Source organism: Drosophila santomea, unplaced genomic scaffold, assembly GCF_016746245.2.
Source record: "Drosophila santomea strain STO CAGO 1482 unplaced genomic scaffold, Prin_Dsan_1.1 Segkk5_quiver_pilon_scaf, whole genome shotgun sequence".
In the NCBI taxonomy this organism is placed as follows: Eukaryota; Metazoa; Arthropoda; class Insecta; order Diptera; family Drosophilidae; genus Drosophila; species Drosophila santomea.
Genome location: NW_025318991.1, coordinates 661,201 through 688,265, shown reverse-complemented (window position 1 = coordinate 688,265; position 27,065 = coordinate 661,201). Strand labels below are relative to the sequence as shown.

At 42.1% G+C, this 27,065-nt stretch overlaps 1 protein-coding gene and 1 long non-coding RNA gene across 3 annotated transcripts; both read right to left on the bottom strand.

Annotated features, from left to right (window-relative positions):
* Positions 1–5,779: 5,779 nt before the first annotated feature.
* On the bottom strand, positions 5,780–6,548 carry LOC120457602. The gene is made up of 2 exons (XM_039645114.2): positions 5,985–6,548; positions 5,780–5,920 (listed from the first exon to the last, which is right to left on the bottom strand). Exons 1-2 carry the CDS (start codon positions 6,546–6,548, stop codon positions 5,780–5,782), a joined length of 705 nt encoding a protein of 234 aa, XP_039501048.1.
* A 2,313-nt stretch (positions 6,549–8,861) lies between these two features.
* Positions 8,862–22,395, bottom strand: LOC120457603. Of its 2 annotated transcripts, XR_005617046.1 has the most exons (4): positions 22,334–22,395; positions 22,058–22,269; positions 21,988–22,001; positions 8,862–10,146 (listed from the first exon to the last, which is right to left on the bottom strand). It is a non-coding gene; the product is annotated as an uncharacterized LOC120457603 (long non-coding RNA). The 2 variants fall into 2 exon arrangements; XR_005617045.1 differs by lacking the exon at positions 21,988–22,001.
* Positions 22,396–27,065: the final 4,670 nt, after the last annotated feature.

Below are 27,065 nucleotides of genomic sequence, written 5' to 3'. Positions count from 1 at the left end.
ACGGGTAAGGAATTTTTGGTACTGAAGGGTATGTACGGGTGCGTATGTGAATGTAAAATACCCTTCAGTACCAAAACACCGAAGTCAAGCCGAATTCTGTCGTAGTTGTGCCGCTACCTCATTTAACAATTATCACGTATAGAATTATCACGTTTTTCAGACACTTTTTTCCAGCGCATATACCCACTTTATTTAAAGAAAGTCAAAAATGTCTAATTATAAAATACGAAAATATCATTGCATATTAATTTGAAATAAACAATAAATATGAATATTTTATATTTTTATTTGATAATACGACAAAATCTTTAGCAAACATATTATAACCCATTGTATAAAAAAATGAATCTATAGAATACATTAAACCTAACATTATTATCACATATAATATACTGAAACACATATAGGGACACCATAATAATATGGTTAATACGGTAATACAACTAAAAAATATATAAAATGCTTCATCACATATAAAAGAATATAAGCTTATGTTATCCACAACGAATAAATTAATATTAGTACCAATACGATTTTTAAAACTAAAATAAATAAATAAATTATTCAAATGACTAAAATAAAAACACTTAAAATCCTTGCCATCAGACATAAACCATTTTGAAACTTTTAAACAAAAGGTCTCTCCTGTGACCCCATTCGTTAGCATAAAAGCTTTAACCAATCCAAATTAAGTAAACGAAACCTATTGTAGCCTGGAACCAATTGTCCACTGTTTTGACCAATCAAAATCTTCTGATTTTGGTAAAGATTCGCTGCTCACGTCGCTGTCTCCAATAAAATCCATATTTATTTCTAAAGTCAGTTTTACATTGTGTATCTAACTAAAAAAAACCTTACCATTAATACATTACCGATGTTGTACATTTAAATAAAAGAAATCCTTAATTTTATTTTATTTCTTAACCAATAACAATACGTACATACATACGTAGTTTGCTCGCTACCTTAGGGAAAGCACGATAGTTTTAGGTCTACGGATACCACTGTCAAGACGCTAGCACTCTTTGGCCCCAGGCTGTGTTATTCGTTTATTGACAGGCATAGCTATTATTATGTTCCAGCTTACATGGGTATCGGACAGGGAATGGATTATTCCAATCACACATATTATTTGTTGTGGGTTTGGGTAGACTGGCAGCGACGCGAGGCGCGAATAACCAACAATTTGGCAGTTCAAAGTTTAGTAATATACAACTTCCAACTCGTCGTGGCGTTGAAATTCTATTACAACTTTTTCATATATTCTTATCCTATCTTCTCTTCTAACTCACCCACTCTGCATCATTATAACATATGTTATGTCAACTAATATTCGTAAGGCGCAGCATTTAAATATTAATAAAATTTTACTTATTGGTTTTTGACCCAACAGCTAGAGAAAGTTTTTATCGAGCTAATTGTATCCTCATAGCGCTAGACTCGCAGTTTAATGAACCTATATACTGGCAAAATGAAAACGGGTAACAGAAATGTGACAAATATTCAAACTTTTTATATGCTAGGGATATTTTGATTTTCAAGAAAACTGTCCCTACCGACAACCATATGTTCTAGTGATTTTTGGTCGGAAAATATGATTGTAAAAGAGTTCGAAGCTTAGACTAAAAATTGGAAAAACTCAAAATTCCTCCTATTCTTATTCTTAAATAACTGGTAAAAAAAAACTGACTATCTTATATTCTTCTTTCATATTAAAATGCAAGAGGCTTGCGTAACAAGCAAATTAAATTGTATTCTGAAATTTAGTTTACAGGTACAGGGATGTACACACCATACATGTACGACTATACTCTAGTCTAGACTATAATATGGTCATAATTGCGGATTAGGCTCCCCTCGCTTTAAAACAGGTATTTTTTGACGAATTCCGTACTATATAATTCATATGGTTATTATTATATAATTTGCTCATACGATCCGCCGCCTTCTGGACTCTCAAATTATTTTAAACGTTTTCCATAATCATATATTATATCACATTACTCATAATCTAGACAGTGTCAAAAAGTTTCGATAGGGAACAATTAGTACTACTTTGACGAGAAATAAAAAATAGATAATTTCTTGAAAAAATTAATAAAACCAAAGTAATTTTTTATTTGATAGTGTTTTTTCAGAACCCAAGGGACAAGGCGTCGACAGTGGACGCCAAGCCGAGAGGAAATTTTATGTACTACAAATCGCCGACCATGCTATGCCAAATTTTATTTTATGGATGGGCAATATTACTCAATCGAGTTTCAACCAAGCTCCACAACAAATGACGTATTAGAAATAATAAAGAAAAAGATCGGTTTACAAGATAATGCAAAGGGATATTCCATTTATGAAGTTATAGGAAACTCGGAAAGAAGTATTTCATCGGAGGAGAAAATATGCGATGTAATGGCTAAATGGGAGAAATATCAAGTAACATCACAACAAGGAATTCAGGTAACTTTTACCAAAATCAAATATTGTTTCAGAATATAAAGACTATTAATTAAATTTGATACCAAATATACATTTTAATGTGATTTACCATTGAATACGAAACAAAATATCATAGTGCAAAAAAAAACCCTGGTGTTTCATATCACCAAAAAATGATTAAAAAAATTATTTAAAATATGCAATATATTATAATATATTTATAGGCATAAACCATATCATCTATATATGGATAAGGACGGTTTCTAATATTTTCAGTATGTTAATCGTTACGCGTAAAATGAAAAGGTACAACTTCTTTCCCACGAAAAATGCTGAAATTTTCACTTTGCTCTTTTTGCAGCTGGGCAGACTGTGTATCTCCTTTATTTTTAAAACCGCTAGTGAAAGATGGATGTTAAAGCAAAAGTGGCAAAAAAAAAGCGTTGTATATGATTCTTAAAGAAGCCACCGATCTAGTTCTTCCGCGAACAGGGTTCTTATATTCAATCTGTTTAATTAGACATTATATTTCTGCAGCTATATAACGGGTGTTTTTTTAGAGGTATAGAACTTTAAGTTGGCATTACTGTTCAAGATGGCGACCGATTTAACAGCTGTCAAGTGATTTATTCTCAGTTTGGTTTGGCAATTCGTCATGCGTGCTTACAAAATCCAACTCGTGCAAGAATTGAAACCAAACGATCATCAAGCAAGGCGTAGATTCGTCGAATGGGCCCAAAACGAGATTGCTGTTGTTCCCGATTTTTCATAAGCCTCCAAGATCTTGTGATTTAACACCGCTAGACTACTTTTTGTGGGGCTATGTAAGTCATTGGTCTATGCGGATAAGCCACAAACGCTAAACCATTTGGAAGACAACATTCGCCGTGTTATTGCCGATATACGGCCAAATGTTGGAAAAAGTCATTGCAAATTGGACGTCCAGATTGGACTACATCCGAGCCAGCCGTGGCGGTCATATGCCAGAAATCATATTTAAAATGTAATGCCACAAGATTATCTTTCATGTCAATAAAATTCATGTCAATCGAATAATCCATCGTTGTTTTATTGCAATTTAAAGTTCTATACCTCTAAAAAAAAACACCCTATATAATCCATATAGAATACATTGCAGCAATAATAAACCATATTCTCCAGTTTGTTGTGTCCATGTACATGTTGCTTCTGCATAGATTGCTGTTGCTGCTGCTGATAAACGGGCTGCCGTTGCTGGTGTACATGTTGCTTCTGCATAGATTGCTGTTGCTGCTGCTAATAAACGGGCTGCCGTTGCTGGTGTACAGGTGGCTCCTGCTTTTTTTGTGTCGTAAGGTGTTTTCACTGTATTCCACTTGTACGCTCGAGTGTCACGTTCGCCATGTTATGTTCATTATGCTCCATCATGTTAAGTCCAAATGATTTCATAAAGTATTAGTTTATTAGTTCTTGTTTGAGCTGCCTATTCTTAATTCTGATTTACATGTATGTGTATGTACAAATGTATAAAAAGGTTCTTAGTTCTAAAGCAGCACAGTTGGCAGAGAGCCGACTGCAGTATGTATTATAAAATATATTATATTTAATCCCAGATTTTGTTTATTACTTCTCAGTTTGACATATAACTTAAGACTGAAACTCTAACAGAAGGAAATAATGTTTTATTCGCAGTTGTCGTACAGCGAATCTGCTGTCCCAGTAGTTTTGAAGAATGTCTTCGTTGGTCTTTGCTCAGCTGTTCCAACACAAGTTACACTATGTTGGAACATGAGAGGGCGACGAACTAACGGTTGAGACGTGGTGGTTAAGGGGGCGGGGAAGTTGGCGTAGAGACTGCTGATGTGGTATTTCCTCCCCCCCTAGCGTGAAGTGACGGCCATAGTGATGGTATGGGCGGAACGTAGTTGATTGGGTCAGCAGGATTGGGTAGGTAAGTACTGTTTCTTTTCATGAATAGAGCATACAGTACTAGAATGGCTAGGATAACACAAGATTTATAGGTCAGGAATTGAAGATTTATCGATTTGAAGTATTTTGGCTTTATTTTCCTGAAGATGTAAAACTATTTTGCTCAGGCTCATCTTCTAACGTTGCATTTATTGTTTCGTTCTTTGTTGTAGGTAAGGATTACTTGATCTGTTTCTCATATAACAATTTGTTGTCATCGTATTTGGTTCCTCCTATTACTATCAAACAATTGATGTGGTTAATGTTCCTTCAATTTTGAATGATATTTAAAGACCTGAGCAATCTGGAATTATATTAAACTTGGCCAACAATATACTTTCGGCTGTATTGTTTATGTGATTTTGTAGAATATCTATATTATTTCTAATTCCTTAGAAATACTATTCTTAAAATTATTAATATATTCTTCGATCTTTTTTTGTTCGGTACTTAAATGATGTGACATATTGTTCAAATGTACAATTATGCTGTACAATTAGGCTATTTGTTGGCAAATGCTATTTTAATTTTAAGTATTAAAAAATTCTGAATTTAGTTTCTATAACGGATGCGTCGCCTGGTGATTTTCTTAGTGACGGTACCGAGGTCGTATATTAATCCTCTTTTTTTCTCTTTGGTTTGAGGTCAAGGAATGGATTTTTTCTTTTGCTTGTTCTACATTTCTTTTTAGGGTGTTTGCAGGGGGCGTCGTCGTCCAGAGATAAGTCAAGCACGCTTGTTGAAGTCGATAAATTTCCCACGGCGCAGAGCAAAAGTTGAAGATCGTAGCGTGTAGGTAGAAACGCTGGAAGTGGGACCGCACTGTTTCGCTCAGATCCCGGATTGGAGTGCGAATGCGCACGTGGGGCTCGACCTTGAAAACCAGTTCGAACCGGAAGCTGTTGTCCAGCTTGGAGCTCACGGTGGCCAAGCAAACCTGCTCATCCCGAACTCTGGTCGTTGGCAGTCTGAACGCTGTCGCCAGCGACGCGTCGATGCAGCTCGTAGGCGGCCACCGTGTCGAAGACCTGAGTCCCAGTCGGTAGCAGGTTGACGCTGTGTCGCTGTAACAGGGACGACAGCGACGGAACGGAGGATGCGCTCGGCGGGCTACTCGGACGGGCGGCGGAAAACTGCCGAGGCGCAACGGACGCCTCATGAGAGGTTGAGGAACGCCGTGATGAGGCGGACGAGCGGCTGAAAAACGCCGTGGAGTGTCTGACGAGTTCCGTGGCTCTGCGGCCGGAGCCCCTCCTGACGCGGCTGGCGCTCGAAGAGGTGCAGCAGCGTGTGATAATTCTGCCCGCACGTTTTGCAGCAGTCCCCTCGCCGACACGTTCCGTCGGAGTGCAGGGGCAGTACCGATTGGCGAGGGCAGCCCGTAGGCGCTTCTCGGCACTCAAGCGCAGAAATCGGCTGCATTTCCGTAACGGGTGGATCCCACTGCAGACTTAGCAACGGTAGGAGTTGGTACCTCGAGTACATCTGCTTTCCAATGCGGTGGCGATGCGCTGACGTGGAGACATCGTGCTTGATATAACTGGAGGAATAGGACGGAGAGAGGAGCGAAAATCAGTATTGGTAAATCTACGAATTGGACTTACTATAAAACACACAGTGACGAGGAACATTGGAGTGGACAGGCTACTGTTTATTTCGGGCAGCCGTCTGCTTCCATCGGAAGAAGGACGACCTTTGCTACATTCTTTAAGGTACTCTTCCTTCCATCGCAGACAAAATTGCTGAAGGAGAGCCTTCAGGTGTTGCCAGTGGTTTATGATGGACGTTGTATCCCCCTTTATCTCGGGTTCAACCGTTGCGAGAAGGGGCCCTCCAACAAGAAAGTGCCCAAGCGTAAGTTTCAACAGGTCCGCGGGGTCTTCGGACATTGGCGCTAGCGGACGCGAATTCAAGCACACTTCGATCCTAACCAAAAACGTGGACAGCTCTTCGAGGTCGGACGTCGGCTCTAAATGGATATCCTTGGTGGAGAAGCACAAATACCAACACATACCCTTTTGTAATGAGGCAGGCTCGTCGTGTAGTTTTTGACGTCGAAGGATCCGGCATAGTCCATACCAGTAAGGGTAAAGGGCCGCGAAAAGGACGCCCGTTCCTTGGGTAACCTTCCCATGAATTGAGTTTGAAACTTTTTGTGAATGACGCATACCTTGCAGGAATAGATAACGGATTTGACCAAATTCCTCACCTTCGGAATCCAAAATTTGGAACGGAGCAGACGGATCATCAATTGATTACCGCCGTGCAGCGTTATGCGATGAGTAAAATGGACGAGGAGTCGAGACAGATGGCAGCTGTACGGAAGGATAACCGGATGCCGTTCGTCTTGTTGGAGAAGTTCGGAGGCTGTAACCCGGCCGCAAGCTCTCATGAGCCCTTAAGAATCGTGAAACGGGTTCAAGTTTTGAACAGGACTGGATGCAGGCACCGGCCGCTTTCGGCTTAAACAGCCAACCTCAAGGGTGAAATGCCTGCGTTGCGTGACGGAAATTAGGAGACGCTCGGACGACGAAATCTCAGTAGACGAGATCAGCCGAGTAGCGAGATCAGCCGGATTATGCTCGGAGCCGACATGTGCCCATTTCTCAACCTCCGTGAACTGCGTGATCCTTGAGACCCGATTAGCCACGAATGTTGTCCAATGACATGCCGGCCTGTGCAACCAGGCGACAACAATAGTTGAACCCGTCCAACAATAGAGGGCGGACGCAGGTCCGGGCATCTCCGGAAGAATGACGTTGGCCATCTCGGACAATAGAACGGTTCCGCACAACTCCAGCCGCGGAGCGACACCGTCTTTACTGGGGCCACCCGTGTCTTTGCCGTCAACAAGTTCACCGCAACCGTGGACCCGACCTTAACTCGGACATAAATGGCGGCAGCTTTTGAGAGTCGGAACCCTTGTGCTCGGGGTCGCGCAAGGGGAGCGTCACAACATGCTTGCCACGATGGACCCTTATGGTGGTTTTTACGAAATTTTGTTCGCAAAACGAATCAGACTCGGAGACGGTCTGTGCACTTCCTGCACCCCCAGAATTTCTAGGTCCAGCGAGTCCCAGAGGGCGCAGGTAACGCGCGTGGAGAAGGCGGACACCCTCCGGGGTCTGAAGAACGGACTGAGCCTGTCAACACCCATCCAAAAATGGTTTCCTGGCCGGAAAGGGATGTTAATTTTAAAGTTGCCGAGAAAAATAGACGGAAGAATGTCTGCTCGTATCAGGACATTGATCTGGGAGCTCTCAAGGAACTTGGGATCCGCAAGGGGGATGTCCGGAAGATCCGTATGAAGATCTTGTGGGATTGGATACGAGGGGAGATTTCCAGACAGGTGCGGAAGAACATAGGTAGCGGTTCCAAGGTTTGGAAGGCGATTGAATCGAAAAATTACACACCTTAGTGAGTTGACCAGTCACGGTTTGGCTTAGGCCGGAGACTTGGGCCTGGATAGCCTTAAAAGGAAGTCTGATTAAGTTGAACAGCCGTTCTGTAATGAAGGTTGCTTCGGACCTAGGGTCAATCAGGGCTCGCGCTTGGAAGTTGCACACGTTAATGAGGGCAGTGCCCAGTAGAACGGCTCTTGAACCGGAAGCGAAGCATACTTGCACATCTGAGGGATCCTCTGAGGCGCCCGTGCCTTCTGGAATAGGTGCGGGCCGAGATCTGGCTGTCGCAGACGAACTTGGAGCGGTTGCAAATGGATTACCGCGGTGCAGGAGGGTGTGATAAGAAACAGCTGTGGGCACTAGTGCAATCCCGTTGCTGGTGCCCTCGTGCGAAACAGTTCAGGCAGAGCTGCCTTTTCCTGATGTAGTCGGAGCGACCATTTACATCCATTTCAAGGAACCGTGGACATGAGCGAATAGGATGTTTCTCCCTGAAACAGAGATCACAACCCTTTCGGGGCGGAAGCCATTCTGGTCTCGTATGAGCAGAGCCTGCGCGGTGGGGCGCTCGCAGTTGCCGATCTCGGCGGAAATTGCACCGAAACGCTTTGCCGGACTTCGTCGACGGCCTCCAGAGTATGATGGCGCTCGGTCAGGAACGCATCCATTTCATTCCAAGTTGGCATTTCGGCCTTTTTGTGGATGGATTGTTCCCACAAGAATAGTGTGGTTTTGGGAAGCTTTGCGGACACCATAAACACCAAGAGGCAATCCCAAACTTCGACTGGAATGGAGAACGTCTTTAAGGCTGTCAAACAGCTTTGAATTGTGCTCTGTAGGTGTCTTAAGGTGGTCCCGGACTCTTGGTAGACAGCTGAGAGGCTTTGTAAAATCTTCAAGTGGCTGTTAACCAACAAGCGTCTATTTTCATAGCGATCTGTAAGGCCGTCGGGATCTAAGGAACTACAAAAGCTAGAAAGTTGATATGAAGCATACAGATTCCGGAGACATAGACGCAGCGCAAATTGGCAAAACACGTTGCCACGCTCACAAACCGTCCAAAACCGGCCACGCCCATACTTTTGAAAAATGTTTTGATATTTTTCACTTTTACGTTCTCTCTTGTTTTAATATTGGATTTGTGGATCTTTTGTCTTTTGCTAGTCGTGAATGTTATCCCGTTATCACTTGCAACATTGTGGCTTGCGAATCGGGGTGTCAGTTTGTTCCTTCTGTTTTCTTTTCTGAAAGCTGTATCTCCCTCTTCTACCGCCACCGGTTGAGCCCTGGTTTCACTTAATTTTTGGATTTCACTTAGTTTTTTTTTCTCAAACTTATATAATGGGGCTTGAAGCTGTCTATTTCCCTTAGGTAGTCTTAGTGACTATCTGCCTTGTAATTCTGCTCAAAGGTGTGGGTTCGTCCTGTAAAAACTTCGTAAGGTGTTAATTTTGTGGTAGATTGTATCGCGTTGTCATACGTTATAAATGTTTCCGCTACCGTCTAGTCGTGGTCTAGATTAAGTTCTAAGGTTTTTTTCTTATCGAAAATTGTCCTATAGATTTCCCTCAGGGATGAATGTAATCTCTTTACTGGGGCATTGCTACTAGATTATTGAAAAGATGTTATATGTAGAATTATCTTGTATTGGTTGCAAAATTTTCTGATGAGAAATCGTGCGAAGTAAGGGCTTGGTTTACACACTATTGTTTTAGGGATACCATGGGTCTTGAAGAAGAATGTCATGTGTTTAGTGCTGTTAATGGAATCCCGAGATGGGATTGTGTAGTGGTTAATCGAGTGAAAATCTATGTGTATGATGTCTGGTGATTTGTTAGGTGTTTCCGTTAGTTGAAAAAATTGTGTCAGTAGTATAAACTGCATGTGTTTTGTTAGGTTTTAAAACTGTTTTAATGGTCTAGAAATGATTCATCTGAAAAATTTAAAGAGTATTTCAGATACAAATTTTAACAAAAAACTAAATAAATTTGACCCGGTATCAAACAGATTATTGATGTGTAATTTGATCACACTTCATTTGTTCAAGATCAACTGTTTGTTGTATGTGTTGCAATGTAATTAAATAAGCATCTTTATTTCCACTTATAAGTTGTTGGCCTTTGTTGTGCATTGTGATCGCTGCTGGAGGCTGAGCACATAGTCCCTGGACCAGCTGTGCCCAAACCGCAGCTTGAGCTCCGACAGCTGACGCCTGACGCTGAAGATCCACTCCTCTTCTCTCTCCGCGGCGTAGTCCTGAAGCTCCTCCGTCTGCTTCTCGAACGCTGTTTGCAGATCCTTCAGTACGTTGTCGCTCCTACAAAATTAGTCGCATTGTCGTTGTCCTCCTCTGCCCGCGAACCTTTTAAATACATTTAAAAACACATCAGTGGATAAGTAAATTACGAGTTCAAGGTGAAAAGCCTTTGACGTGAAACAAACAAACACAGCAACATAAGCCTTTACTAGGGGTCTACCGCGAAATCTGTAGCTTACATAGAATGGTCCATTAAAATCAACACGGCAAACTCTGAAGGGGCGACCTTTGTTTAAACGGTCTGCAGGCAAGTTGTCCATGATATGGCCTAATAATTTTGGATTATATTTAAAACAATGCACGCAGTTGCAAACACATTTGCTGAGCACATTTCTCGTGGGTTTATCAGCCAAATTCGCTGCCTCAAAAGTGCAATCAATACTTTTTGGCAGTTTGATAGTTTTTAATGTGCAGATTGCGTACAAATATCTTGACGAAAGTTTCGTCTCGAGGCAACAAAAGAGGTAATTTTACATCGTAGCGAATGTTACTCTGCAGTAACCTACCACATACACTAAAGACTTTAAAATGTATTCAAGATTCGTCAAATTCATGCATAAAGGGGTTTTACGACTGAATACTTGGCTGCAAAACGTGCGATTTTTCAAGAAACAATATTTCTCGTTGAAGTCTATGTTTTTGCACTATTTGCCCTTTTTTTCAAATGGCTAGTCTTCTTTCAATGGCCGACACGATATGAGAATTGGGAATATAATTTCTGTAGCAGAACCGCATGACATTTGTTATTATTCGAATAATTTTAGAGAAGAAAGTTCGTCGTTCAATTAGTTCTAAAATTCTATTTAATATTGCCTGTTCATAAACTACTTTGAGCTCAAACTTATGGAGTTGTGGCCAATTCTCGGCAGAGTCATGTAAGAAGCTATGACCCTTAAACCATAATGATTTAATAAGCTCATCTACACATGCACCTCTTGATGCAATATCAGCTGGGTTAAACTCAGTCGGTACATGTTGACATATAACATGATAAGAGCGCTCTTGAATTTCAGCAACTCTATTAGCTACAAAGGTAAATAGTAAATCAGGCTCTCTTTGTAACCAGTGTCTTGAAAGTCGGAACAGAAGTTCACGCTGTCTATTTTAAATTTCTACAGAACAGGGGCAATTTGTCTCCACACAGTGCTTAGCAAATGCGCAGCGCACAACTCATGACCAGGAATAGTCTTAGTTGCGACTCTAGATTTTCCAACACTGTCTCTACTTCATCTTCATATCGTGTACATATGTAGATGCAACGTCCATAAGCGTCACTCGACGCGTATGCAAAGCCATGAATTTGCAGTTGATTGTATTGACTCTTACAGACGTATCGAGGCAGCTTTATTCTGCTAAGATCACCTATCTATAAACTGAATCCAACCTTTGTTACCGCCGTAATTTAAATTCAACCGCCAACACTTGTACGACACTTGAAGAAACACTGGCGAAGGAGAAAAAACAAAGTTTTTTAAAGCTGCTCGCTTTGCTAAAATAAATTAAATAAAAATAAAGTGACTGCTACAAAAGGTTGTTTATTATTGCTCTCCCTAGGCCCAAATTAATTAGTGCCTCAACATGTCTTTAAAAAACTTTGTTAGTACTTAATATTAGGCGCAATTAAGAGTGACGCCAACCATTTGTGAAATTCACAGGGAACACACGCATACCTATAAGCCAAGATACACACGTACACGTATGAAGGCTATGTATGTGTAGAACTCTGTTGAAGTAGGGACGCCAGGGACCGACGCCATTAGTTTTGAAATTATCTGTGACGAAGAAACCGGGCTCGGAAATGGAGACAGATGTAACTCTTTGCGGTTCATGCAATAAGAACCGACTAAACTGGGTGCAGTGCGACGTATGCAAGGCATGGTACCACTTCGCCTGCGTTGGAGTCGATGCCTCTATTGCACAGTCACAATGGACGTGCGACTTGTGCAAACTTGTCGACGATACCCCTTCCACCTCACAGCAAGCCGCTTTACAACGCAAAGAACTGACAAATACCTTGCCGAAAGATGGCGACATAATACAAATCGAATCCAATCCCAATAAGCCAGCTGAGACATCATATATTCCATGCTCAAAAAACTTGATGATAGAGATGCTAGAAGAGACACGCCAAGTGGAAAAGAAATATATCGAGCAGAAATATGCAATACTTGCACAGCAGCAGGGGACACAGGAAAGACACATCCTATCATTTGGACCAACTGCATCCCAACTAGCAGCAAGGCCAATATTACCAGCAGATCTGCCGACTTTCAATGGAAACCCAGCAGACTGGCCAATTTTCATAAGCATGTACGAGAACAGCTGCTCGGTAGCCGGATTTTCAGACGCTGAAAACATGCTTCGTCTCCAGAAGTGTCTCAAAGAGAAAGCCTACGAATTGGTTCGTGATAAGCTGCTACTGCCGGCTCTCGTCCCGGAGGTTATCAAGACGCTAAAAACCTTCTTTGGGCGACCGGAACAGATCCTTGACCGGCTCATCGACAAAATCCGTAAAATAAGTATACACAAAGATAGATTGGAGTCCCTAATCGACTTTGCGATGGCAGTGCGCAACGCGTGCGCCAGAATGGAGGCCTGTAACCTGTACGCACATGCTTCTGCGCGAGCTTATTGACAAGTTGCCCACTCATCATAAGTTAAGCTGGGCCATGCATCCACGCAGTGCTTCTATCCATGTTGTAAAATCATTTAGCGATTGGATATACGATTTAGCAGAAGCAGCCTCCACAGTGATACTTGCACAAAATTCATGGAGCGTGAATACCCACACGCACTTATCAACCGGAGGAATGTGTGAGTCCGAAGACGATCAGAAGGAAGACGCCAAACCGAACCCTTCATGCGTCATGTGTAACTCCACCGAACATTACGCCGCCCAATGCGGGAAATTTAAAAGTTTACCAGTTCCGGAGCGACATCATATAATCAACGACGCCAAGGCCTGCTACAGATGCCTAAAGATGCACCGTCTTAAATGTTTCTCAAAACGCGATTGCGGCGTTGATAACTGTCAATCAAAACACCACCCTCTCCTTCACAGAGAAGCTCCTAAGCCCGAACTCGTCAGTACCCACCATCAAGAAACTGGCCTCGAAGAATCATACTTTAGAATCATGCCGGTAACACTATATGGGAAAGGAGAAAGGGCGACATGTATGCGTTTTTGGACGAGGGCTCCAAGGTTCCTGTTTCCTCTGAACCACTTTGTGTGCAGTGGACCGGAGACACCACCCGTACGGAGGAAATGTCTCTCAAAGCCCAGGTAAAAATATCGGAGATGGGGAGTGGAAGAAAACTGTGGCTCAACAACGTGCACTCAATCAAATACCTTGCCCTACCTAAGCAAACCGTTGACGCACATAAACCTTGCAGCAAATACAAGCACCTAAATGGATTGCCCATAAAATCATATTGGAAAGCTGCACCGATGCTTCTAATTGGCGCAAACAAGTGGACCTTTGTTGTTCCCCGCAAAATTCGTGAAGGAAGACGCAACGAGCCTATCTCCTCAAAATGTATGCTAGGATGGAGTGTTCAGGGCGCAAGTAATGCCACCCAAAATTATTCCCTTCATCACTGCGTTTGCAACTGGGACGACATCGACAAGACGGTAAGAGAAAGCTTCAACGCAGACCCTATCACACCGCGGGAGCTCTTCTCTAAAGACGACAAAAAGGCTACGGGAATTCTGGAGGAAACATGCAAGAAAGTAAATGGTCGCTATTGGACTGCTCTGGCGAGACAAAAATGTAATTCTCCCAGACAGCTACTCAAACAAACTTAAACGACTCGAATGTCTTCGACAAAAAATTAACAAGAATCCAGAGCTATTCGATAAAATTCAAGGACAAATTGACAACCTAGTCGACAAAAACTACGCATTCGAACTGGAAACTAAAGATATAGCAGAGGACATAAACCGTGTATGGTACCTCCCTATATTCATCGCTCTAAACTCAAAAAAGCCAAATAAAATAAGATTGGCTTGGGATGCAGCTGCAAAGAGTCACGGCAAATCCCTCAACGACTTTATGTTGAACGGACCCGATTACTTAAACCCTCTAACCGAGGTTCTTATGGCATTCAGAGTAGGTCGTATAGGCGTGTGCGCGTATATCGCTGAGATGTTTCATTAAATAACAATCCAGCAAAGCGACATGCATGTTCAACGATTTCTGTGGCTTAACAAGGGCAACAAAACTCCCCGCACATTCGTCATGCGGGCAATGACATTTGGAATTTGCCCGCGCCCTGTATTGCTCACCATGTGCGGGACAAAAACGCACAGGAGTTTAAGGATCAATGTCCCCGAGCTTTCGAGTCAATTTCAAAGGCTCATTATGTGGACGACCTTATAGACAGCTACACCGACGACTCTGCGGCGATCGCAGTAACATCAAAAGTCTGAGACATTCATGCTGAGGGAGGATTCACTATAAGAAATTGGATCTCAAACTCTACCGCTATCCTCAAACATTTTGGAGAGCGCCAAATAGCCGAACAACATCCCAAAGAACTTGGTGGCCCGGAGAAGGTTCTTGGTATGTATTGGGAACCCTCAAACGACGTTTTTAAGTATACTTTTAGATTCGCGAGACTTAAAAGAGACGTCTTAAATGGAGAATCCATAGCAACAAAACGAGAAGCCCTACAAGTATTAATGTCGATTTTTGATCCCTTGGGCCTGTTATCCTGCTACACGATCGGCCTTAAAATGCTACTGCAAAAAGTATAGCGAGCAGGCATAGACTGGGACGAAGAACTGCCCGACGCCCTGTTCACGTCATGGCAACAATGGAAAACGGTCCTGCTTCCTGCTTGGAATTTCCTCGCTTCTACTCCACTTCGCTGACGAATGCCGACCAGATTGATCTACACACGTTTGTAGACGCGAGCTCGTACGCCTACGCAGCAGTCACATATCTTCGTATCAAGCGAGGAGCAAACGTCGACACAGTACTGGTAGCAGCCAAATGTAAGGTCGCCCCACTAAAACCAGTCTCAATACCACGCATGGAACTACTGGCCGCTGTAATTGGAGTGGGCCTCGCCAAAAAGGCCATGAATGTTAGAAGGCTCAACATCAATTCAAGTACATACTGGACAGACTCTAAGACCGTTCTACAGTGGCTTGATATGGACCCACGGAAATATCAAGCCTTCGTTATGCATAGAGTTGGGGAGATAATCGATAACACAAGTCGAAACAATTGGCGATGGATTCCCACAAAGCAAAACGTTGCGGACTCAGCTACCAAATTCATCAAAACTCCTGACGCTAATCGCTGGTTAAAAGGCCCTCACTTCCTAGTCAAGCCAGAAAGCGAATGTCCACTTCAAGACATTATTCTCGATAACAGCGAGCCGTGTGAACTACGTAAGCATATCTTCGTTGTAAACAAAATAAAGTGTTTTGTTTTGCAGTAGACTACTTCTTTGATTGGAGACGCCTATACAGAGCTGTGGCAACATTTGTGCTATACATTCAAAGAGTACGTGCCAAATGTCTCGGAAATCAACTACCGAAAACGTTAGACCCGGAAATCATAAATAGAGCAAAATCGTGGCTATATAAACAGGCACAATCCAGGGTGTATTCAGCTGAAATAACCGCTCTAAAAAATAATTCAGCCATTGACAAGTCAAGCTCGTTGATTGCCCTGAACGTTTACCTGAACGAAGACGGCGTACTACGCATTCAGGGAAGAAACGATAACAAAAATCCTGACAACGCCATCGTTCTGTCAAAGAACTCCAAAATCGCCTTTTTAATTACAAAATATTACCATGAAAAATCACATCACATGATGCACGAGTCAACGATAAATCGTATTCGAAGCGACTTCTACGTACCCCGTCTACGAGTGCTGTATAAAACAGTTCGAAAGGCCTGTCAACTGTGCAAAATTTCCACCGCCAGCCCCGAAGTACCTCAAATGGCTCCATTACCAGTCGCCCGACTAGCCTGCTTCGAGAGGCCCTTTACATACACGGGAGTCGACTACTTCGGTCCCATACTGGTCAACGTTGGCAGACACAAGGAAAAACGGTGGGGATTCCTCTTCATCTGCCTGACGCTGAGAGCCGTACACATAGAAGTAGCCCACAAACTCAATGTAAGCTCAGGCATTATGTGTCTGCGAAATTTTATGACACGTCGCGGGACTCCAAAAGAAATCTTTTCTGACAATGGCACAAACTTTAAAGCCACGGAGAAAATGGTGAAAGAAGAACTACAAAAGATCGACTTTGATGAAATCACCATAAAATACGAAGCAATTAAGTGGCACTTCAGCCCGCCTGCAGCACCTCATATGGGAGGCGCATAGGAACGACTAGTCCGATCGGTCAAAACTGTTTTGAAAACAATCTGCCCAACAAACAACTTAAACGACGAAACTCTTCATACCGCCCTTATGGAAGCGGAAAGTATCATCCATTCCAGACCACTAACTTTTGTCTCTTTAGATTCAGCCGACGACGAAGCACTCACCCCGAATCATTTACTTCTGGGATCGACGAACAGCTATAAGAGTATGGCAGATGGCAATACCGATCTAAGGCTGCGTTGGCAACAAACTCAGTAATTCGCAGACAAATTCTGGAATCGCTGGGTTAAGGAATTTACCCCAAGTTTAACCAGACGCAGCAAGTGGTTCACCAATCGATAACACAACTCGAAACCAAAGGCGATGGATTCCCACAAAGCAAAACGTTGCAGACTCAGCTACCAAATTCATCAAAACTCCTGACGCTAATCGCTGGTTAAAAGGCCCTCACTTCCTAGTCAAGCCAGAAAGCGAATGTCCACTTCAAGACATTATTCTCGATAACAGCGAGCCGTGTGAACTACGTAAGCATATCTTCGTTGTAAACAAACTAAAGTGTTTTGATTTTGCAGAAGACTACTTCTTTGATTGGAGACGCCTATACAGAGCTGTAGCAACATTCGTGCTATACATTCAAAGAGTACGTGCCAAATGTCTCGGAAATCAACTACCGAAAACGTTAGACCCGGAAATCATAAATAGAGCAAAATCGTGGCTATATAAACAGGCGCAATCCAGGGTGTATTCAGCTGAAGTAACCGCTCTAAAAAATAATTCAGCCATTGACAAGTCAAGCTCGTTGATTGCCCTGAACGTTTACCTGAACGAAGACGGCGTACTACGCATTCAGGGAAGAAACGATAACCAAAATTCTGACAACGCCATCGTTCTGTCAAAGAACTCCCAAATCGCATTTTTAATTACAAAATATTACCATGAAAAATCACATCACATGATGCACGAGTCAACGATAAATCGTATTCGAAGCGACTTCTACGTACCCCGTCTACAAGTGCTGTATAAAACAGTTCGAAAGGCCCCGATGTACCTCAAATGGCTCCATTACCAGTCGCCCGACTAGCCTGCTTTGAGAGGCCCTTTACATACACGGGAGTCGACTACTTCGGTCCCATACTGGTCAACGTTGGCAGACACAAGGAAAAACAGTGGGGATTCCTCTTCATCTGCCTGACGCTGAGAGCCGTACACATAGAAGTAGCCCACAAACTCAATGTAAGCTCAGGCATTATGTGTCTGCGAAATTTTATGACACGTCGCGGGACTCCAAAAGAAATCTTTTCTGACAATGGCACAAACTTTAAAGCGACGGAGAAAATGGTGAAAGAAGAACTACAAAAGATCGACTTTGATGAAATCACCATAAAATACGAAGCAATTAAGTGGCACTTCAACCCGCCTGCAGCACCTCATATGGGAGGCGCATGGGAACGACTAGTCCGATCGGTCAAAACTGTTTTGAAAACAATCTGCCCAACAAACAACTTTAACGACGAAACTCTTCAAACCGCCCTTATGGAAGCGGAAAGTATCATCAATTTCAGACCACTAACCTTTGTCTCTTTAGATTCAGCCGACGACGAAGCACTCACCCCGAATCATTTACTTCTGGGATCGACGAACGGCTATAAGTGTATGGCAGATGGCAATACCGATCTAAGGCTGCGTTGGCAACAAACTCAGTTATTCGCAGACAAATTCTGGAATCGCTGGGTTAAGGAATTTACCCCAAGTTTAACCAGACGCAGCAAGTGGTTCACCAAACGTTCCCCAATAGCTATCGGTGATGTCGTTATCGTTGTCGACGATCAACTGCCGAGGAACATGTGGCCAAAAGGACGTATTACTGACGTATTGATGGCCAAAGATGAACAAGTACGCAGAGCTACAATATGGACACCAAAAGGCATCATGGTCCACCCAGTGGCCAAGATTGCTATCCTGGACGTCGGTTACCGCCGTAATTTAAATGCAACCGCCAACTAGGCGAAAAAGGCGTAACCCTGAAAACCTTTGGTAAAAGTGTTACCCATGATCTGCGGTTATTGGATAGGGCAACACTTGTACGACACTTCAGGAAACACTGGCGATGGAGAAAAAACAAAGTTTTTAAAAGCTGCTCGCTTTGCTAAAATAAATTAAATAAAAATAAAGTGACTTCTACAAAATGTTGTTTATTATTGCTCTCCCTAGGCCCAAATCAATTAGTGCCTCAACAACCTTGTTTTTGTTTTTCACAATTTTTGCATAAGACATAAAATTAATTTGCGATAAGGCTTTAGCCACTTAAACTTGGCCAAATCGATCCTTGACCTCAACACTCGCCGTCTCTAAAATAACTTGGTCAGTGCTAAGCACGTGACCTGTGTATGCGACACTAGAAATTTGTTGAGCTTTTGACTCATATCTTGACTCATATCGTTGTTCACATCCGACACTTCGAAGCTTTGCAATTTGAAACCATACTCTTCTGCTGCTTGATATTGATAGCTCTTATTTAAATGAGTGGCGCAATCAGACCAGGAAGGCAGCTAGTCGTAATCAAGCTGTTCTTCGTATCTAGACTTATTCGCTTGGTTCACCTTAGACATGACCATATGGATAATCATAGCTTTGGCAATGTCCCTTTCAGTTGCGGCAACAGCGACGAATAAATGGCAGAAACCGTGTCAACAATTGATCGCAGACCTCCTGAAGATGCCTTGGTCATGCTTGGCAATTCAAACAATTGACACACAGTATAAAAAACAATGACGCATTTATTATCATAAGCAGCATGAAAGCCTTTTGATAATTAGTGTCTGACAATTGAAATGGTTTCTACCTTTGATAACCTAAAATTCCTTTAAGCGGAATGCTTGCCACTAAATTTTGGAAGAGATGATTTAGGGAATTGGGCATGATGACTTGTACTAGCAGTGACAGTGCACACTTCAGGCCGGTTTTGCATAACCACCATGCTTTGCAAGCTTTCAGAAGCATTTAACGGTACTTTTTATTTACATTTGCGCAGAACATGTGTTACGCCGCGTGTGAAATTTCAGCTGCAGCAAGGTGCGAGAACATCACAGACAAAATGCATGCTGAATGCTTCAGCGTTATTTTTAATAGCATATTTGAGTTCAGAAGGCACAAGTTACTTTAGAAAAAATTATTTCATTTAATTTCTTCCGTGCCTTCTCGAGCTAGTTCATCTGCGATGGAGTTGCCTTCTATGTCCCTGTGTCCGGGTACCCATATAAGGCTGATTACGAATTGTTGTGTTATCTCGTGTAAAGATGAGCGGCAATTCGATACTGTTTTTGAGTGGCTTGAGATTGAGCCAATCGATTTGATAGCTGCTTGGCTATCACTGAAAATGTTTACGTGTGAGCTTTCCGGTTTTAGTGCCTTTAAATGTTTTAGGGCCTCCCTTATTGCTGCTATTTCAGATTGGAAGACGCTGCAATGATCGGGGAGTCTAAGCGAGATGCGTAAGCATAGCTGTTCGGTGAAAACTGCACCTCCTACTCTGTTCTGTAGTTTTGACCCGTCCATATAGAAGCAGATAGCATTCTGGGGGCCAGGTGTCTGTGAGTTCCACTCGTCCCTCACTGGGATAATTGTATGTACTCCGTTGGAGTGCAGTAGTCTGTCCTGGAGGGGACTATTTGAATGTGTTTTAGGCTACATGAGGGACCCGCTTCTTGTGGGTTCCACTGTTTGGTATCTCTAAGCCTGAGTGCCTACTGTAGCCTGTTTCATGCCAGCTAGTTCTGGGCTTGAGAGGTTGAGAATGGCATTTAGGGCTTCGTTTGGGGTGGTGCGTAAAGCACTGCTGATGCAGAGTGCCGAGGCTCTTTGCATCTTTGCTAGCATTTTTATGCTGGATTTTTTTTTCAGGGCCGGCCACCATACCACGACCCCATACAGTAGTATTGGTCTGACGATGGCCGTATATATCCAGTTTACTATATAGGTTATGCCCCATTTGAGCCCTATTGTTTTTTTGCACGTGAAGAGTGCTATTGAAGCTTTTTTGTATCTGCCTGTGAGGTTCAAGTTCCAGTTTAGTTTCCTGTCAAGTATTACGCCGAGGTACGTTGCGCTGCTACTGAAGGAAAGTCTTTCATTGTTGAGGATAGGTGGGACTAAGTCTGGTATATTATACTTCTTGGTGAAGAGAACCAGCTCGGTCTTTGAAGGGTTAATTCCTAGTCCGCTATTTTTGGTTCAGCTGGACAAAACACTGACTTTTTCGCTCATGAAATCGCATAGCGTAACAGGTATTTACCTGTGAAGATAATAGCAAGGTCGTCCGCATCGGCTTTTATCCTGCAGCCCCCCCTTCCATGTCGCATAGTATCGAGTTGACTGCTATGTTCCATAGAAGTGGGGAGAAGACGTCTCCTTGCGGAGTGCCTCTGCTGACGTGCCTAGTGAGGGTTGACGCGCCTAGTAAAGACATAACCTTCCTGCAGGTGAGCAGTTGGTTTATGAGTCCCACCAAGTGGCGTTCCACTCCAAGGTCTGTCAGGGCTCCGGTAATCGCCGTTGGGATGACATTGTTAAAAGCCTCTTCTATATCCAGGAAGGCTACCAGTACATACTTATTCTTTTTGGGACATTGATTGAGTGCAGTCTCTGTCGATTTCCCTTTCTTGTAGGCCTGTTGTGTGTCTATTATGAGACTTGGATTGAGAGTTGATCTCAGATGCAGGCCGATGATTCTTTCAAGGGTCTTTAGTAGGAAGGATGACAGACTAATTGGTCTGAAATCCATGGGCGTCTTGTGTAATGGTTTCCCTGCTTTTGAGATGAAGACAATTCGGCCACGATTGCGGTAGGTGTCCAAGAAGTAGGGACCTTTTAAAAATGTCTAGAAGCCAGTTTATGGAAATTATTTCCGCATGTTGGATTTGTGCGGGTATGATTTTGTCTGGACCCGCAGATTTTTATGGTTTAAAGGTGCGTATGGCCCAATGGAGGACCTTTGTTGGGAGGTGAGAGCGTTTTGGCTGTTTCCTGGAAAGTGAGTGTGTAGAAGTATCTCCAGAGATTCCTCACCAGCACGAGGTCCAGGAGCCATCTGCTCTTTTAAGGTAGCCTAAGGTTGTGGCCGATTGGGAGAGGATTTTTCTAGGTCTGGCTGCTTCCATTGTATTTTCCATTTCTGAACAGAAGGAATTCCACGAGGATCGCTTTGCTCCACAGGGCCACTAGGGAGGTTTTCTTTTTCTTTTGGGCTTGCTATTTGGGCAAGCATTTTTTTATGCATAGTGGCAGGTTTCTGTAAAAATTTAAACTAGACTAGAAATTGTTTGAGGGTATGAAGGGGGATCTGTTGAGATTTTTTCGCTTAAAATATTTTTGTATTTTTGCCAGTATGTTTTCCTTGGGCTTGAGAAAACTGCTAGTTTTGAGGGGTTGGTTGTGCGGGTCATTTCTATATATCTGTGGTCCAAGAAAGAGTGCTTATCTAGCACCCTCCAGTGAGTTACTCTGATAGTGGCTTAGAGACGAGAGTTAGGTCTATTACCTCTCTTTTGGTTCCTAATGATAAAGGTGGGGTCATTACTTTTGAACGATAACGTTGAAAAGAGACTCACCGCGGTCGTTTGTGTTTGTACTTTCCCATTGTGTGTGGTGGGCGTTTGCGTCACAGCCTACTAGGAGGCCTATGTTTTGTTTTTCGCTGTCTTGTACCAGTCTTCTTACCAGCTCATCCGGCGGTTCTTGCCTTTCGTAGGCCATGTACGATGACAGCACTCGGAACGGAGTTGGCTGACTCTCCACGATGGCTGCCGCGGTATCTGCATCGCTGTAATTATGGAGCAGAAAAATGCTAAGGTGCTTTTTGGATAAGATGCAGGCCGTTACTTTACCTTCGCTATGAGCTGTTAGAAGCTTATATTCCTTAGTCCCCAATCCTGAAACCTTTCCTCCCACTATCCAAGGTTCCTGGATCAGGACTATGTCGACTCCATCCTCAGCCAGATGGAGTTGAAGAGCAGCGGAAGCTGCCTTACTGTGGTGCAGGTTTATTTGCAGAAGCCTCACGGACATCTGCTGTGGGCATCTCCACCACGGTAGTATCGGCTCCCTCCTCGTCCGATGTGTCTAGGTCAGTCATTGGACCCATATTTGCAAGGCTGCGGAGGATTGAGGCATCGGTCGGAGCCGTCCTCGGCTTCCGAACCCGAACCCGATCCTGTGGTGGAGGCCAGGCAGGTGGGCTCACTCGCCAACTTCGCTGCCTTAAAGGTTGTTCGGCCAGACTCAGTTGTCACTGCTGTTTGGGTAGGTTTTTTGGGAGATCCTGACTCCTTTTTATTTTTGTTTATAGACTCCATGTGATTTCCACAAGTTGCGGAGAAAGGGATGGTCCAACTGGGCGGAGATCCGGGACGCCCGGGTAAGGCTTCTTAGAACAGGGGATCGCCAGGTACCCTGAGCCCTCCGTTTGAGACTGTGCTATTTTGTGACCCGGCCCTCAGTCAGGCTGACTCTAGGCACGGGTCGAGTGACACCTTAGTCAAGCCCGGGACGCCCCAGGGACATAACCTTGCCAGGGGACCTGTTTCCAGCCGCCCTCGCGTGTAGAGTATAGTCGCGTTCTACTAGCAAGCCTGAAACTACACGTTAGTCCCTTGTCCATCACCCGACTGACTACATCACCACTGAGCTCCTCCATACACGAAGACCTAAAACTAAGAATCTACACCAACAAACACCAACAAAATAAAAAAAAGAAAAGAACAAAAACCCTCTACTTAACAGCGACAGTATCTAAAAAAAAAATATATATATATATTTTGCAATTACACATTAAAACAGATAAATTGCCCTTAGTTCCTGAATAAATTAAAAACCAATCTCAAAAAGTGCTTAAAGTCATACAGTGGAACATGAACGGTTACATTAACAACTACAACCAATTTCAAATTATTATAAAAAAAACACAACCCTTAGATAATGTCCATACAAGAAACACACCTAAACTCTACTCAAAATATACCTATTCCAATCAACTACACTATCTATCATAAAAACACCGCCACAAACAGATTTGGAGGAGTCGCTCTATAATGTGCATATATACATTGTAGCACTTTTGCACCAATGTTTATGTAAGACTATTCAATTTCCAAGCATATCTCGAGTGCTCAGTAATCTGACCACACAAGAATGCTATTCAGACCAGAAGTGCAGAGTCGGCATAATTAACATGCGCGACTGCTCGATCTTTATGTGCACATGACTCTCTCAAACAGCGGAGCTTTCGCTGCCTAAGTTAAGTACATAAGAACAAAGCAACGTCTCTGCCGACGGCTTCTCTGCCGGCGCAGACGGATTGCATTTGGCTAGCTTGGACTCTTCAAGACCAAGTACAAGTCAGTCTTTAATGAGTCATCAGTCTTTGATCAATGATAAAATACATTGTGAAGCATTAAAAATCAAATAAAGATATTGATCACTCCTGAAAATACATATGACTATTCACTGGATCTAAGGATGATGGGAAATAATAATTACATGGCGACCGTGACATGGTTACATAAGCCTGCAAAACGACAATAAAATAAAATGCAAAAAAAAAATGACCATTCGAAAAATGGAGAAAATTGAGAAATGTAGATTCTGTATGGGAAAAATGCTATTAAAAAAATTTTAATTGATCAAACCCGGACGACAACAGCAGCAGCAAACTGAAGGACTCTGCTCCTATCGAGCAAAGGGAAGCACCTACTCTAAAAGAGGCACTAGAGGTGTATCCAAACGATGGACCACGCCCACTCACAATAGCTGAGTATAGGGCAAGAAGACAGCCAAAACCAAAAATCAAGAAGAGAAGCGGCAAAAGGATAAAGTTGCTACAGCAAAGAAGATTAATAAAGGACCTCATAAAAACGGCAACAACAGAGGAAGAAAAAACCAGCCAAACCAAAAATCTGGAAGCAATTGAAGCCAAATTGCGCAGTGGTGCGCAATAACGCAGTTGAGGCTGTATTTACTACCAATGCCCCAATCTGCATTAATATTAGGAGTAAAATCTTCAAGCCGATGCGTGAAAACGCAGCTTGAAAAATACTAGTCTCTGTTAGGCTTTTACTAAAATCATGTGTATGATATTGAATTATATAGAGCAAAACATTGTAAACCATACACATGCCCTCTAACTAATTTTTTCTTGTACAGACATACGTGTAGGAAGAAATCATAGCAAAAAAATTTTTAATAACAATAACAGATAATCGTTTAATTAACAAATATGGCTTGATTTGGATCTGACGATAGTCAGACCAGAGACAACACGGCTAATGTCGTGAACAACGTAAAAATTGTAGATCACACAGAAGATATTCAAGCACTGTGGGTTTTACTCCTAATTTTGACAATTACCAGTAACATCAACATAACAAAATATTAAAAAGAAAATATATGAGTAGGGCGAACAATCTAGACAGGGTTTAAACAAAAAAATAATAAGCTATACAAACAAAAAATATATACACATATATTATCATAAAAAAACAAAAACTGAAACTGAAAAAAAAATCGAACAAAAAAAAAATAAAGAATGCGTATATAAGTATATACCAATGAAGTATGATTATTTAAAATAGTATGGAATGGAACGAGTTATGTAAAAACATAACGAAAATAAGAAACGAATTTGAAAAATCGCATATTTGTTTGTCACAAAACAGACCTATTCAGGGATCGACAATAAAGAAACATGCGAATATTCTGGTAAATTCCTTTATACTATTGTATAATAACAAGGAAAAACTAAATCCAGATCATTGGTCTCAGGTATCAAAAGTTCTCATAAAACTTAGATCGAACTTGTTATCTATAAAATTGAAACTTGGTTTGGATATATCAATACCAACCATTTTAAATTAACCAATAAGAATAGAATCAGACGAACAACCTGAAACAGATTTAAAAAAAGATTCTTTCAAGTCAGAAACAGAAACTATATTAACGCTAGCTGAATTGACGGAGCAAGAATTGGCTAAGTCAGACATAGACGAAATATAAACAAAATCTGTCGTCATGGTAAACGAAGCAACTGCCCAGAGGGCATACATAAAAGACATTTCAACGGCGATTCCGGAATTTGACGGTAAAAAGATCAATTTGCGTAGATTTATCACGGCAATCAAGTTGGTTAACCTAACTAAGGGGCCACATGAAGCTATTGCCATTGAAGTGATAAAATCGAAAATAATCGGAACGACACTCTATAGAGTCCAAAATGAAGTTACAATTAATGCCATAATCAGGAAACTAGAAGAAGTGGTCGTAGAAGAAATAACGGACGTAGTAAGAGCAAAAATGACAAATGTTTACCAAAAAGGTAAAACAGCCACACAATTTACAAATGAAATTGAAAATGTACGAAAGTCTCTTGAGACTTCATATATAGATGAAGGATTGTAACCAGAACATGCTATCAAATTTAGCACAAAGGAAGCAATCAATACAATGACAAAGAATTGCGATCATGGAAAACTAAAAACAACTCTAGAGGCAGGAACATTTAAGACAATGGACGAAGCTATAAGTAAATACATCCATTGCAGCACTGAGATGACAGGAAGTGCAAGTTCCGTTTTGTTTTACAAGAGAGGACAAGGAAGTTACAACAGAGGTAACTACCGAGGACGAGGAATTGGTCGAGGTGGTAATTATAGAAATAATTATAACCACAATAATGGCAAATACAACAACTATAGGGTGTTTTTTTTAGAGGTATAGAACTTTAAATTGCAATAAAACAACGATGGATTATTCGATTGACATGAATTTTATTGACATGAAAGATAATCTTGTGGCATTACATTTTAAATATGATTTCTGGCATATGACCGCCACGGCTGGCTCGGATGTAGTCCAATCTGGACGTCCAATTTGCAATGACTTTTTCCAATATTTGGCCGTATATCGGCAATAACACGGCGAATGTTGTCTTCCAAATGGTTTAGCGTTTGTGGCTTATCCGCATAGACCAATGACTTTACATAGCCCCACAAAAAGTAGTCTAGCGGTGTTAAATCACAAGATCTTGGAGGCTTATGAAAATCGGGAACAACAGCAATCTCGTTTTGGGCCCATTCGACGAATCTACGCCTTGCTTGATGATCGTTTGGTTTCAATTCTTGCACGAGTTGGATTTTGTAAGCACGCATGACGAATTGCCAAACCAAACTGAGAATAAATCACTTGACAGCTGTTAAATCGGTCGCCATCTTGAACAGTAATGCCAACTTAAAGTTCTATACCTCTAAAAAAAACACCCGTTATAATAATAATAACAATGGCAATGGCAGAGGACGTGGAGGATATAGGGGAAATAACTACCAGAACAGAGGTGGTGTTAACTATAACAACCAAAACCGCAATTTCTCAAATTATACCCAAAATGGTAATGTCAGACATGCACAAAGCACGTCGGAAAACCAGCAGGCTCCCTTAGGAAAGCAACAGTAAAACAAAATCAATCAATCTCAATCTAAATATTTTCATTAAAGTACAAAATGAACACACAGATAGGATACTTACATTTCTAGTAGACACAGGCGCCGATATATCAGTCAATAAAAAAAA